This window comes from Passer domesticus, chromosome 4, assembly GCF_036417665.1.
Source record: "Passer domesticus isolate bPasDom1 chromosome 4, bPasDom1.hap1, whole genome shotgun sequence".
Taxonomy (NCBI): Eukaryota; Metazoa; Chordata; class Aves; order Passeriformes; family Passeridae; genus Passer; species Passer domesticus.
This window is the reverse complement of record NC_087477.1, coordinates 17,307,831-17,321,861: the sequence shown is the minus strand read 5'-3', so window position 1 is coordinate 17,321,861 and position 14,031 is coordinate 17,307,831. Positions and strand designations below refer to the sequence as shown.

The 14,031-nt window shown below is 46.8% G+C and overlaps 2 protein-coding genes across 3 annotated transcripts; one reads left to right on the top strand and one right to left on the bottom strand.

The window, feature by feature from the left end:
• The first annotated feature begins 808 nt into the window (after positions 1-808).
• Positions 809-8,207, top strand: CCNA2 (cyclin A2). Its single transcript, XM_064416390.1, has 8 exons — positions 809-964; positions 1,053-1,293; positions 2,108-2,223; positions 2,552-2,775; positions 3,287-3,491; positions 4,236-4,349; positions 4,625-4,758; positions 5,142-8,207. Exons 1-8 carry the CDS (start codon positions 824-826, stop codon positions 5,191-5,193), a joined length of 1,227 nt encoding a protein of 408 aa, XP_064272460.1. The 5' UTR covers positions 809-823; the 3' UTR covers positions 5,194-8,207.
• A 194-nt stretch (positions 8,208-8,401) lies between these two features.
• Positions 8,402-13,261, bottom strand: EXOSC9 (exosome component 9). Of its 2 annotated transcripts, none has more exons than XM_064416386.1 (12): positions 13,109-13,261; positions 12,852-12,946; positions 12,154-12,273; positions 11,965-12,067; positions 11,398-11,535; positions 11,207-11,289; positions 10,916-11,048; positions 10,370-10,458; positions 10,028-10,174; positions 9,530-9,720; positions 9,160-9,238; positions 8,402-8,656 (listed from the first exon to the last, which is right to left on the bottom strand). In XM_064416386.1, the coding sequence occupies exons 1-12, from the start codon at positions 13,208-13,210 to the stop codon at positions 8,575-8,577; spliced, it is 1,362 nt and encodes a 453-aa protein (XP_064272456.1). In that variant the 5' UTR covers positions 13,211-13,261; the 3' UTR covers positions 8,402-8,574. The 2 variants fall into 2 exon arrangements, with proteins under 2 accessions (XP_064272456.1, XP_064272457.1); XM_064416387.1 differs by having other exon boundaries at positions 9,530-9,711.
• Positions 13,262-14,031: the final 770 nt, after the last annotated feature.

Here is a 14,031-nt window from a genome sequence, read left to right as displayed (position 1 = left end):
GTAGAATCATCAAGGGTGGGAGAGACCTTTGAGATCATCAAGTCCAACCATTAACTTGTCATTATCACTGTAACCCCTAAACCACATTCCCCAGCACCAAATCCAGACACCTCTTAAACACCTTCGGGGATGGTGACTCACCCTAACAGTGGTAATTTTTTCACTAATTGTCTCATCTGAGGGTGGGGAGGCCCTGGCCCAGGTTGCCTGGAGAAACTATGGATACCCCATCCCTGGAAACGTTCAAGACCAAGTTGGATGGGGCTCTGAGCAGCGTGGTCTAATGAAAGGTGTCCCTGCCCAGAGCAGGGTGCTTGGAACACGAGTAACTTTGTGCTCTGCGATTCCTTCATAATCGAAAGATTATTATGGTCTCAGCCCGAGGGCCTTTCCCCTTGTCCCCTCGCTGCGGGCACCTCGCTACCCCCTCCTTTCAGAGAGCTGGAGAGAGAGATGAGGTCTCCCTCTCCAGCCTCCTTTTCTCCCGACCCAACCCCCCCATCTCCCGGGACAGAGCCTGGCTGGGCAAGCTCCAGCTCGTTTCCCGGCGGGAACGCCCGAGGCTCTTCTCCCTCCCTGGGGCGGGCGCGGGGCCTGCCGTGCCCGGCAGCCTGGGGCTCCCCGCCCTCCGTGTCCGTCTGTCCGTCCCTCCCCCTGTCCGCCCCATCCGGCGCGGCCGTGACGCCGCGCGCGCCCATTGGGCGGTTCAAGAGTCGCGGGCTACTTGAACGGCGCGGGCGGCTCCAGGCGCGCCCGTCCCCGGCCCCGCCGCTCCGGCCGCGCCGTCGCCTCCGCCGCGCTGCCCCCCGCTCCTGCCGCGGCCATGCTGGCGGAGCAGGAGAACCAGGAGAACGTGCCCCCGCCGGCGGCCGGCAAAGCCGCGGCGGCGCCGCCCGCCGCCGGCACCCGCGTGGCGCTGGGGCTGCTGCGGGGAGCGCAGCAGCGCGCCGGGATCCCGCTGCAGGTGAGGGGGAGCGGCGGGAGCGGGGGCTGTGGAAGGGGCAGCGGCGGGAGCTGTCAGGGCCGGGCGCTGACGGCCGCTCTCCCCACAGGCGGCGCGGGGCGGCTGCGAGGGCCATGGAGCGGCGGCGGGGCTGCAGCAGCAGCAGCATCAGCACCAGCCCTTCTCCATCCATGTGGACGAGCCCGACGGGGAGCGGGAGCCGCGGCGGCAGCGGGGCGTCCCGGCGGGGCAGAAGGAGGAGGCGGCGCTGGGGCTGCGTGCGGCCGTGTGCGCCCTGGGGGAGCGGCGGCCCCTGGCTCCGCTGGGCAACGCCATGGAGCTGAGCTTCGGTACGTGAGAGCCCGGCGCCGTGCAGGCCGCGTCCCGCCTGCTCCCCGCCAGGGCCCGGCTCCTCAGCCAGGGAATGGCTTCCAGAGGGGAAGGAGAGCTGTGGCTTGGGACGCAGGCTGGTTTGGCTCCTTTGAGCCTGCCGCCAGGATGCAGCAGCTCTTCCGTGCCTCTGTGTCCTCTGTGTCTTCTGAGCCTCCGCGTTCTTATCCCCTGCTGTTTTAGGCCGTTTTATAATTTATAACTTTAGCTCTCAGTACCTCATGAGAGAAGCCAGATTACAGACAAGATCAGTCCATGAAGCCTTGCCCTTTGCTACCATTACAGAGTTAAAGGGGACTTTACCCAGGCAGATCCCAAGATGTAAAAGGTTTTTCTGCCGGGTAGTGGTGCAAGTGTTTTGAGCTCTTGCCAGTATGTGAAAAAATGGGAACTGCCAGACCCATCTTCTGTAGCACATGTCTGAATATCTGGGAGCTCATTTTTCTGTGATCCGCTTCTACAAAAAAACCTCCTGCACCCCTGCTCTGTTGTAAACCACAATCTAAGCTTGCAGGATCCTCATCTATGTTACAAGGTAACACAGGGTGCATTGAGCACTACATAATTGCAAGAGAGTTTTCCATCTCTTTATTCTTAGCGGGAAAAGGAGAAAGGGCAACAGGGAAGTTTCCCCTTCCCCTAACATTTCACTTCTGTAGAGCCTCCCCACCTCCCATTCTAGCTGAGTGAGCCTGCACAAGGTTCCCTGTGCTGTGAGGAAATGATGTGAGCAAGATGGTGCCCATTTTAACATGGCTGTTATCCTCTGCTTAGATTCTCCAAGTATTATGGATATTTCAATAACCTCAGAAACAGAAGAAAAAGCACCAAACGTTAATAACGTGCCAGACTATATCAATGAAATCCATACGTACCTGAGGGAAATGGAGGTGAGCTGCTGTCCCTTTTCTTATTTGCATACAGCCCATGGGGGAAGAGTTTGGGCTGGAGAAATGTATCTGAGCGTGAGTTACCAAGACAGTGACTAAATTAGAGCTTGCTAGAGGAGAAATAAGAGCACGGGACTGGTTCATTGTGATAAAGTTTATTGTGCCATGCACAAGCTGGAAAGCAAGATTACAGAAATAGAACTTACCGATCCTAAACTCACCAGTGTTTACTTCTGATTTGTTAAACTGTGATAAATGGAGTTAAAACAGTAGCTTCCCTACCAGCACGTGGTCCATCCTCAACTTTATCTGTCATCTAAACCTACAGGTGAAGTGCAAGCCCAAAATAGGTTACATGAAGAAGCAACCTGATATCACAAACAACATGCGGGCTATTCTTGTGGACTGGCTGGTGGAAGTTGGAGAAGAATACAAATTACAGAACGAAACCCTGCACTTAGCTGTAAATTACATTGATAGGTTTCTTTCTTCCATGTCTGTTTTGAGAGGAAAACTTCAGCTTGTGGGTACTGCAGCTATGCTGCTTGCATCGTAAGTGAAATTGCTTCATTTCAGGTTCCACCTACTGGTTTCATACAGATGAAAATCTTGTGGCTGTTCTGTTGCCTAGAGCAGGACTGACTTGGGAGGGCTTCACACTAGGATAAAAATCAGAAGTTATCCACCTAAAATCTTGGCAGTTATCTTTGAAGTTTGCCCCTAAAATGAGGATCTATAGCAGCCAGCATCTAAAACAGTATTTGAGGCAATATGCATAAGGCATGTGAAAAGCAAGTTGTGCTTGCCCTAGTTGCTAATTCAGTGGGTTAGTCTGGAGTTTCAGTGACTCCAACTACTAAATTCCTCAGTCCTGAATTATCATGCTGTTGTAGCTCTCTAATTTCAAATCCTGCTGATTCAAGAGCTACTGAACCAACTGCAGCAAACTTGTTTGGCATCAGTGCCCAGCTCCTTGCCAAGTCAGAATTTAAATGAGCCTTTCATTAAGTGCTGGTGGTTTTCTAGTACTCAATTGTTTACTCATAAACGTTTCTCCTGGCAGAAAGTTTGAAGAGATCTACCCTCCTGAAGTAGCCGAGTTTGTCTACATCACAGACGACACCTACACCAAGAAGCAGGTCCTAAGGATGGAGCACTTAATTCTGAAGGTTTTGTCATTTGACTTGGCAGCTCCAACAATCAACCAGTTCCTCACCCAGTACTTCCTACACCAGCAGACAGATGCTAAAGTGGAGAGCCTGTCAATGGTAAGTAGGAATTACTAGCTCAGCTCATATAATCAGTGTTTTATTGCAGGTACTTATTGCACAGGTATGTATAACATATATACACCTTATGAATTGTGCTCCTCCAGAAGTGGTGTCCCACTGCTGGGAACTAACACTCCTATTGCCACTTTCTGTTTGGGATGCTCCATTCTTATCAGAGGCTGGCACTTGGCCTGGCTCAAGCATGCACCCTTACTCAGAGCAGGCAGAGATTAATGAACTTGAAATTGGGGCTTGTTGCACTGCTACACAGATGTTTCCCTCTCTCTTATCTACAGCTGCCACACCTACCCCCACACACACTTTGGCAAAAAAGGACTTTAGGTTTGGTTTTCTCCTCAACCAGCTGCAAGCTCTAAATCCAGAGGCTAATTTCTGGAGCAGAGCACAGGTAACATTTCATCTGAAGTTATAGTAAATCCTAGCTGTATGCTAGGTACCAGAGGTCCTAAACATAGGCCTTTGTCTCACTGTGCAAGGGTCAGATCTGACTACAGGTTTCCCTTTAATTCTTATATGTTTGTAAATATAAAATGTGCTGGGAAAGCATGGTTGGGAATGCTTTTTGACAGTAGCTAGCAGGAGATGCTTAAGGAGAAAGTAAGTGGAAACTGATAAAAGCTGTCCTTCCAACTGATGGCAGGATTGGAAGCTCAAGTTAGGGTTCTAAAGCAGCTGTTAACTTTTGGAAGCAGATGATTCCCTTTTTCCTTTCCCTTGCAGTACCTGGGAGAGCTGAGTCTAATTGATGCTGATCCTTACCTGAAATACTTGCCATCAGTTATTGCTGCTGCAGCATTTCATCTGGCAGATTACACACTCACTGGACAAGCCTGGGTATGTAGCACTCCAGGGTGAGCCTTCAAGAGCCTCTGTGTGTGTTCAGTGTATTTGTACACAGTTCTGAGTGCTGGGCCTAGGCTGCAGGAATTGCAGCCCCTCTGTGCTCCTAGGCTGTTAATTAGGGATTGCTCCCTGTGGCATTTGAAAAATGGGATGGGGGGGGTGAGGTAAATATGGTTCAACAGGAAGCTAGAAACTCTACCACTGGTGATCAGCACAAGTGAACAGCAACATTCCAATGTCCCTCACCCTTTTGTTTTTCCCTTCAGCCTGAATCCCTGTGCAAAGTAACCGGCTACACCCTTGAAGACATCAAGCCTTGCCTCATAGACCTGCACAACACCTACCTCAAAGCAGCCCAGCACACACAACAGTCCATAAGGGAAAAGTACAAGAGTACCAAGTGAGTATCTGTGGGGGTGTTAATGTCTGAGTTGTCCAAGCATGTAACTGCCTGGCAGGGTGTGGGTGTGGGATGTATCTTTTGAGCCTTCAGGCAGACTCAGCTAACCAAATTCACCTCTTCAGTGAGAGGGTGACAAGACTCCTTGGGGTTTGTCAGGCAGTACTTGGTGTACTGTGAGGTAGAAACTGGAGGAATTTTCTTGACATTCCTACAGTTGGTGATACCTAATGCTCCTAAAAATCTGTGTGGGGCATGGCAGCCAACAAGCCCCAGAATGTTTCCTGCCTGGTAGGAAATGTGCTTTACTGCAGTTATGCTGCTCTTTGTGGCAAAGAGCACTTGAGCAAGATGACATCCTGCCTCTTTTGTTCCCTCTCTAGGTACCATGGAGTATCGCTCATTGACCCACCAGACACACTAAACTTATCGTAATAATCAAGAGACTGATTTTTAAAGAGATGTATATTACAAGGAAATGATGTACAGTTTTAAACATGGTTCAGGATTCTAGATGTGATCACTCAAAATATGAATACAGGCTTTGATGACTTCAATTATGAAGTTTTGTTTCATGTGGTTTTAATGTAAATCTTTTGTACATGCAATCTTGTTAAGAGTTTTAGCTGTTTTTTTTATCAAAATGTTCTCTTCAGGCACAGAATTAACCATGCAGGCCACGTGAAGTCTGAGACTGCTTATCTAATTATAGACTAAATGTTAATATTAGCAGTGCATTATTATAGTAGGGCTTTTTCTCCTTCTGGGTGAGAAAGATTTGGTCTCCACAGAGTATCAGTAGCATTTTTATTCTGTCTAGTTTAAACTGAGACTTAGCATAGATCCAAAACATTGCCTTAATGGCTATAAAACTGGAAGAAACTCTATGGCCACGAGGAGAACTCCTTGCTGGAACTGACTCATGAGGCTGTTTAGGACGTGCCCCAGTTGCTGTATAATGTAGTGCCAGATCTTCATCAGGAGAAAGGCTGAATGCTCTGCTGCAGGGACTGCACAGTTAAAACCCCTGCAGCAGTTCATACCTCACGCTTCCGCTACGCAGAAAATGGTCTTGCTGTCAGTATTTTCTGGTCCAAGTGTAAAACTGATACTAATCTAAACCCGTGGAGTTTCCATTGATGTGCTGGCTGTCCCAGAAGTCCATTGATGCCTACTGAGAAAATTAGTCCTCAGTCTGCTCGCCATGTACCTCTTTAGGGGTGGTGGAAGGGCTAAACTCCAGTGGGTGAACTGCTGCTCTGTGGCCTCAAGAGCAGGGAATGTCTTCTGACATGGATGGGCTGTGTGCAGAGCAGCAAGAATTCCATATGCCCCTCATGCTTGGGAGGAGCTCCTCTCTGGCACACAGCAAAAATGTGCCATGTTTTTCCTTAGTTCTGGAACTGTTACATAAGCAAACTGGCATTCAATCAGCATTAGATCAAGTGGATGTTTACTTTCAGCCTGTGTAAATGGAGTGATGCTGCCCTGTACCACTGCTGTTGGCATGTAAAGCAGCGAGTGCACGAAGTGGGCTGAATTGAGCCATTTCCAGGTTGGCTAATAAACAGTTTTTGTATCTGATGTTAGTGGTCTTGCCAATAGCTTAAATCACTGAGGGGTAGTGCTGTCATCTTAAATTGGCATTCATTTCTAAAGCCTTTTGGCAAGGGCTGCCCTGTGAAACCTGTGCCTCTTAGACTTGAAGTTGAGTTGGTGCTGTCTCTGGTTATCTGGGCACCCAGCACTATAAACTCCTCCTCACAGATGTCCAACAGCTGCTAGGGTGTGGGCTATTTGAAATAATTTTTTTAAATGGTTATCTCTGTCAGGCTGAGCAGCAGCAGTTAATGAGAACAATCTCTGTGTCACCTCAGCAACTACAAAGTTAGTACTCTGCTCCCATCCTTGTGCTCCTGCCTGAGCCTTCCCTGAACCACCTCAACTACAAAACCAATGGAGTCGAGTGGTGATCAAAATTCTGGTTGAAATCAGCAGCAGGAGTTTGGCCAATCTGATCTTCTTAGGATGCACTTGGACTTATGAAGAACTGTATTTCATTAGCCAACAGCCTTATTTTAGATGAATTTCAGTGGGCTGCTACTGAAATGCTAAAATGAACTTGGGACAGCCTGTGCAGTGTATCATGTCTGGTGCTTGGGGTTAGAAACACTTTAACCTTGCAGGAGAGGGAGTTTGCATAGGGAGGAGTGTTTTTCACTGTTTGTGACCTTGGAAGTGCAACTGGCAATGCTGACTGGTAGCAATTACTTGAAGGTTACAGGCAACAGTGCTCTTCCTGGGAAACTGGGTTCTGCCTTCCCCTTCCTTTCTGTGGTGTATTCCAAGACCACTGAGAAATACCAACTTTGGAGGGGTAATTTAAAAGGAAGCTTATGAAGTATTTTCTCCAGAAAAAGAGTAAGTAGCAGTAGGTGAAGAGACTTCAGTGGGTTTTAGTATTAATTTAGTACTTAATCAAAGAGCTGTGCTCAAGTTTCAGTGGAATTTGTTCCCTTACTGTTCCCATACCACAGAAAAATTCCATGCTCCCTAAGCTTTATTTTCACCATTATCAACACAACTTCTGCAGCCTAACAAAAAATCTTGTCAGGAGCTGGCATCTCTGCCCACAACGTTCCTCCTTCCTCAGGGTAGCTCTTGCTTCTGCTATTAAATGCTATCTTTTTCCACCTGCTCATTTTCCAAAGTTAATATGGGACAATTCCAGCTTCTGCTTCTAAGCCTTGAACAAAATATCCCAGGTTGTACTGTACTACTGTTAAGCCTATCCAGGTTAACTTCTTTCCAACTAAAGGCTCTAAGGAATACAGGGATGCTATTTGTGAAGAAGGGAGAAACAGCAGTGCAAAAAATACTGTTCTTTTTTCTGAAGAAGTTTACAGTCTTGTGGTACTACACAACTAAGAAGGAACTGCATCTTCACCCATTTTTGTACTCAGGACAGTGACTTTGGGTTGGAAGAACTGACACTAAGAAAATGCACTGGTTTCGCTCCTGGAGAAAAGAGGTTTTGTGTGTTGGTCCCTTCCTGAAAGAGCACAACTTGACTCAAGCTTTGCCTGGCTGGGAGCAATGTTATATACATATGGTTTGGGGTTTTGGTTTTTGTTTTTTTTTTTTTTACATTAAGATTTTAACCTGCTTGGGGGAATGGGAATGTAAAATCTGTAACGGTAACTTCTCTCCTGTTCACAGCTCATGTAACACTGAGGTCACCTGTAAAATAGCCCTGCTTCACTTTGTAAATATGTGTGTGTTTCCAGGGTCACTTGTTTGCAAACAGTGCCCAGATCAGGTATTTTGCAATCCTCCTTGTCTCTTTGTTGTGCCTGATCCTAAATTCAGAGATAACTCTTTGCCTATAGTTCAAGAAGCATTCCTGTCTGTTGCATGTAATATTTAATTAAACTTTTAACAAAACTCCACTGCTGAAGTTCTGTGCTAGTTTGTTAAGTCCATGCATTTCTGGTGATTTTCATAGTGTTTTCAAAGTGGTTTGAGTACAAGGTAAGATGTGGAGTAATAGGCAAGAAGGTTTTAATCATAGTACATTGATTTTCCCCTGTGAAGAAAGCTGAACTAGGTGCATTTTTGCTGCACCTGGATGCCAAACCTAGGATTTCAGTTACAGGCACCTTTTTTATTTAAATCTGTGTACAATCGTTTAACATATACATAAAAGCAGAACCAAGTATTGGGAGGGGAGGAAATAAAATTATCTACAAAAATAAGCTCAGTAATAATACACCAAAATCCATATTATATAGCATTCCTGGAGGAGGGCTGATGGCTTTAACGAGAAGTTCTCTTCTTTCTTCTCTTTTTGTTAAATGCTTTCTTACTTGGATTTTCTTGTTTGGAGCTTGTCTGTGTTCTGTCAGCAAACAACAGTTGTATCAGAGAAGCATACTGAACAGCTTTTCAAAAGAACAGAGGCTGATTATCCATAACTTGGCAACTACCCACCATGCCTGGGGCCAAGGTGTACGTTAATCTTTTGGACATGCACTAACAACAAGGGTTTCCATGGATACAGCAGCAAATCTCACTTCTTGGAGATAAAACTCAACATCAGCTCTAGTGCAGCACAGATAATGTCTGCAGCCTCTGACTGAGATCCACTTGTATGCTCTCACTCCCTCTGGAAGGACTAAAACGAGTCAAATGGCCAAAACCATCTCAGGCAGCTGCAGGCCAGCCAGGCTCTGGCCTCCCAAAACAGAAGACCAGAGATTTAGCCTAGATTTAAACTTCCTTGCTTTCTATCTGTATTCCTTTTGATCCACTGAAATCTTTCTTGGCCTTGTCAAAATTCTGTCCTTCCTGGTAATACTCCTTACAAACTCTTTTCCCCTCCTAATTCCACTAGCTGGTTACCTTGTTTTCCTTGGTAGTTCCTGTGGTTCTAGAATGACAACTTCTTCCTCTTCACTGTCAGACAGTACAATGGGCTCCTCTAAAAAATACACAAACCCCACCAACCCCAAACTGCTGGTCAGTTTTGTACAAACAACCCCTGTAAATAATAACCACAGCATTTTTAAATAGAGGGGCTACTGATTAATTTGGAGCCCTCCCCCTACTACAGAAATCAGGTTTTGAAAAGAACTGACTGGGTCAAGTGGAATTAGCAAATGTGTGAAATGGCTACAATGGTTCTTTCCTCCTAGAGACCTTTCACAATTTAATTATTAACTGTAATGAAGTGATATAATAAGATCTGATATAAAGAAAAACAAATACTTACTACTCTTAGTTTCCCTCAGTGTACTTGTATCCTCAGTCTCCATTTTCTCACATGCAAAAGCAGCCACCTCACTTTCACCTTCCTCTTCTGCTGCTTCTTCCTTCTCAGATTCTTCAAGGTCTCCCCAGGAACTCTCTATTCCTTCCCCAATTTGGGCTGTCCCAGGAGTGTGCACTACTGGACTGGCAAAACTGCAGGAGTTAAGAAAAACCTTGGTGTTTGCTGGTAAATTTCTTTGTATTCTGAGAGCAAACCAGGTGGTTCATAAGCTGGGCAGAACAGCCCTAAAGGGGAGTTCAGAGTGCCACTTCTCCAGTCACTGTAATAATCACAGTTCTGGCCTCAACTTTGCCCTTTAGGCAAGGAATTAAAAGCAGACTGAACCAAGACCAGGATGATGATATTTCCTCTCAAGGTTATATGGCTACCTAAGCCATGAGGAATCTTAGATGAGTGTTTAGCCTGGTTTTCCCCTGAGCAATAACCTGGAAAAGATACACTTCTGAAGGAGGGTCAGCTTTAGCAATGATTTCTCCAGCCTGTTCTTCCACGTCGCTGGTGTCCACAGCAGCACTCTCCATTTTGAAGGCAGTGATCCTTTGGTTGGGGATGGACTCCGCGAAGCCAAACTTCCCGCCTTCTTTCCTGCTCATTCAGTGACAGACATTATTTCAGGATAATCCAAAATTGGTTCTCTTTTCAAGTTCTAATATACAAATGCTTGCTATTTAAAGCGAATACAAGTGAAGACAATTTGCTGCTGAAACCACGATGTACCATTAGTTTAGTTTACTACATTTCCTAAAAACCCCCATTTCTGTCCCTTCCCAAAACACTCACCTGGCTTTCTGGTCATTTTCCAAGGCTTTCTGAATCAGTTCTGTTATTTCTGCGACCTTAACAGCTGTTATTTTAGTGCACCTCAGAATCTGTTTGTTACACATACAAAAAGCAGCTTACAACCAGGAAATTGAGAAGTTTTTAACTGAAACTACAGAGCATCATAAGTATCACAAACATTTAAATCACAGGAATTACAAAGACAATATGGCACCTCAGCATGAGGACTGGATTCACTGAGACATGCAAAAAATTTAACAGCCTCCAGAGTGCAACTGGAAATAATCTGCAGGCTTTTTCAGCCAAATCACAGGGAAAGTAACAAGATGCTTATCTGACCAAAAACTATGCATTTTCTACATCCCTTCTGCAGCATGGTACACAGTACTATGCTCTTCCACTAAAAAAAATTTACATATTTTCCAATAAAATCACAGAGTTGGTAGATTCCTCAGCTTCCAAATGTCATGGATATTTCCACATCAAGACTGCAGCACAGGAAGCAGTCTATACACCACAGAAGGACTGGTCAGAGCAAAGGTTTACCTGATCCTGCAGCAGCATGACCACTCCACTGGACTGGATGGTACAAATTTCATGGTGTTTGTTCATGGCAATTACGAGGAGCCCATCCATCACCCGCTCCTCACGTTCAGTTGGATCCACCAACAAATAGGTCCTAGAATCAAGGTTTGAAATATGAGGCAACAGTAGGAATTCGAGGCATCTTACTACCCTTAAACACAATTAAACAAAGGAGTTGGTTTGCACATTAATAACTAGGGGTATACAAGGTTTATACCCCTTATATGGGTACATAAGACCTAAAAATCTTACCCTTGGTGGAAGAAGGCAAAACTGACACAAATGGGCATGTGGTGGATACTCAAGGGGACAGGATCACGCTCCTCAGGAGTGTACTTTGAAAGGAATTGGCCCAGAATACAGTTATTTATGAAACTAGTTTGATTTTAAAATGACAAAAGAAATTTCAGGAAATTAAAAAAAAAAAACCAAGAACAACTTACCACAGTTACTTCCTCTCCTTGCACAGACACATCTGGCCTGCGGAAATGACACAGAGCTACAATCCCTGCTATGCTGGCAGCATCAGTGATGTTGCCATCATGGTTTAACAGGTGCATGTCCAGCCGAATTTGCCAAACCTGACAAAAACACAAAAAATACAAAACTGCTTGATTCTACAGAAGTTGTGTCTTTTATTTTTTGGTTTTTTGTTTTTTTTTTCCAAAACTAGTTCATTTTCTTTAACCAGAAAAAGAGCCAGTATATTTTCCTTAGGTCTTTGATTAAGAAGATGAGAGATCTTGGTATATTTGAAGATAGCCAGATTTAATTATGACAAAGTATGTAGCACTTCAGCACAATTTAAACACCATTCTGCAGGGTCCCAGCTACTTCAGAAAGCCTATGTAGACATGCCAGTTAAAAATACCTCTCAAATGAGGTGAGCAGATCTTTATATATTCACCTAAAATCAGTACTTCTACTATCCAACACAAGACAGAGACCAACTTAAAACTGGACTACACGTATCTTTTAGTTTAAACCCACCAGAAATGAAGTTTCCCTACCTTTTCACCAGCAACAACGCAGAGAGATTCAGTCTCAATGCATTTGGAATCCCTGAGGCATCGCTCCAGTAATCTGTTCAGTGACACCAGTAACTCGGATTGTCTGTTGGAACAAAATTAACCCAAACTCAATATTTTTGCAGTGGCTTTTATGCCATCCCTGTTTAGTCCATTTAAGGCATTCATTACCTGCCAGGCTCCAGCCCAGGTGCAGCCATGGGTGAGAGTTCCAGATTAAAGAAGAGCACACCTTCCGTGGGCCGACTGGGCTTAGGGGGAACGAGTTCACACGAGACCTGTGCAAGAACCCTGCCAGGGCAAATAAAGCATCAAGTCACAGAACATACCAGGGAAAATCTGGAAACAAAACACATACTTGGGGAAAAAAGCGTGTGGTTAAGGTTTCAGTTTGTAATTTTCACTCCTGACAGTTTCTTGTTCAACGCCTGTCATACATATTTAAACTCCGGTCAACAACTGAAAGAGCCAAATGTTAAGAACTAGAATATACTCCTGTCTTTTAAGACTAAAAATTGACTGGAATACATGAGACACAGCCATGAAAACTGTAATGAAATATTTATGTCAATGCATATATTTCACTTTTACACAGGAAAAAAAAAGGGTCGTTTGGTTTAGGGAAGAATGCAAAATGCGAGATCACTGAATAAAGGGATGAAAACTCGTGAACAATTTTGCATTACATAAATTATTTGTAACTACAACCATCACACCAACACCGTTCTTTTCCCACTCCCTTCCTTTCCATCTTCTCCTCTTTTCTCCCACCCTTGAAATATTACGACTTTAAGGTTAAAATGTGTTTTACGGAGACCTCTGCAGCCGTGGGGACCTCGGGCTCCACCTAACCCGGCCCCGGGGCCCACCTGGTCCTGCCCAGCTCCACCATGCAGCAGCCGCGGTCGGCGCCGAAGGAGACGCGGATGTTGCGGTAGTCGTAGCATTGCCTCCCGTCCAGGCGCTGCGGGAACACACGGACACACACATGGAGAGGGACAGGGCGCCATGCCCGCCTTGGGACGGCACCGCGGGGGGGGAGATCCCGGGGACAGCCGGGCGGCGGGCAAGGGGATGGGGCAAGGGGATGGGGCAAGGGGCAGGGAGGGGGATGCTGGCGCCGCACCTTCTTCTCCTGGATGGCGCGCAGGAGGAAGCGCCGCTCGCAGTTGGAGAGCGGCGTCGCCTTCATGGCCGCGCCGCCAGCGGGGGAGCGCGCGCGCGTCATCGCCGCGCGCCGCGCGTGCCCAGCGCGCACGCGCCGCGTCCCCTCAGGGCGGGCACGACTCTGCTTGGAAAAGCTTTTCCTGCTCTCCAAGCTAAACGTGCCCCCGACTCGGCTTCGTGCTGTTTCCTCGAGTCCTGCGCCTGGTCACTAGAGTGCAGAGATCGGCATCTTCACCCCCGCTCCCCGTCCCGAGGATGCTGAGGTCTCCCCTCAGGCTCTGCCAGCTGGACAGACCCAAGTGGCCTCAGCCGTCCCTGCAAGCCCTTCAGCATCCTCGTTTTTTTTCCAACACCTCCATGTCTTTTCCATATCTTGTCAGTTTCCATGTCTTTTCCAGTCTTGGTGCCAGAAAACTCACACAAAACCCGAGGAGAAGCCACCCCAGTGCAGGGTGTGCACCTCAGCCGGGAGGTGGCACATAAGGGACAGAGGCAGCGTGACCTGGTGCCTGGACACGAACCATGGCCTTTCCCCCGAGAAAGAAAACTCACCAGGCCAGGTTCCTGATGTCAGTTTGCAGGAGGCACTTGGCACTGTCAAACCAGCCACAGTTGCCTGTGGTGGCACATTGCTTCTAGGAGGAATCCTGATCCGTTCGGAATTTCAGCAGCCAGCCGGCCACGCTGGGCCACCGGACCCTGAACACGAATGATGGCCTTTACCCTGAGAAAGAAAACTCACCAGGCCAGGTTCCTGATGTCAGTTTGCAGGAGGCACTTGGCACTGTCAAACCAGCCATAGCTGCCTGTGGTGGCACCTTGCTTCAAGGAGGAATCCTGATCCATTCGGAATTTCAGCAGGCAGCCGGCCACTGCGGGCCA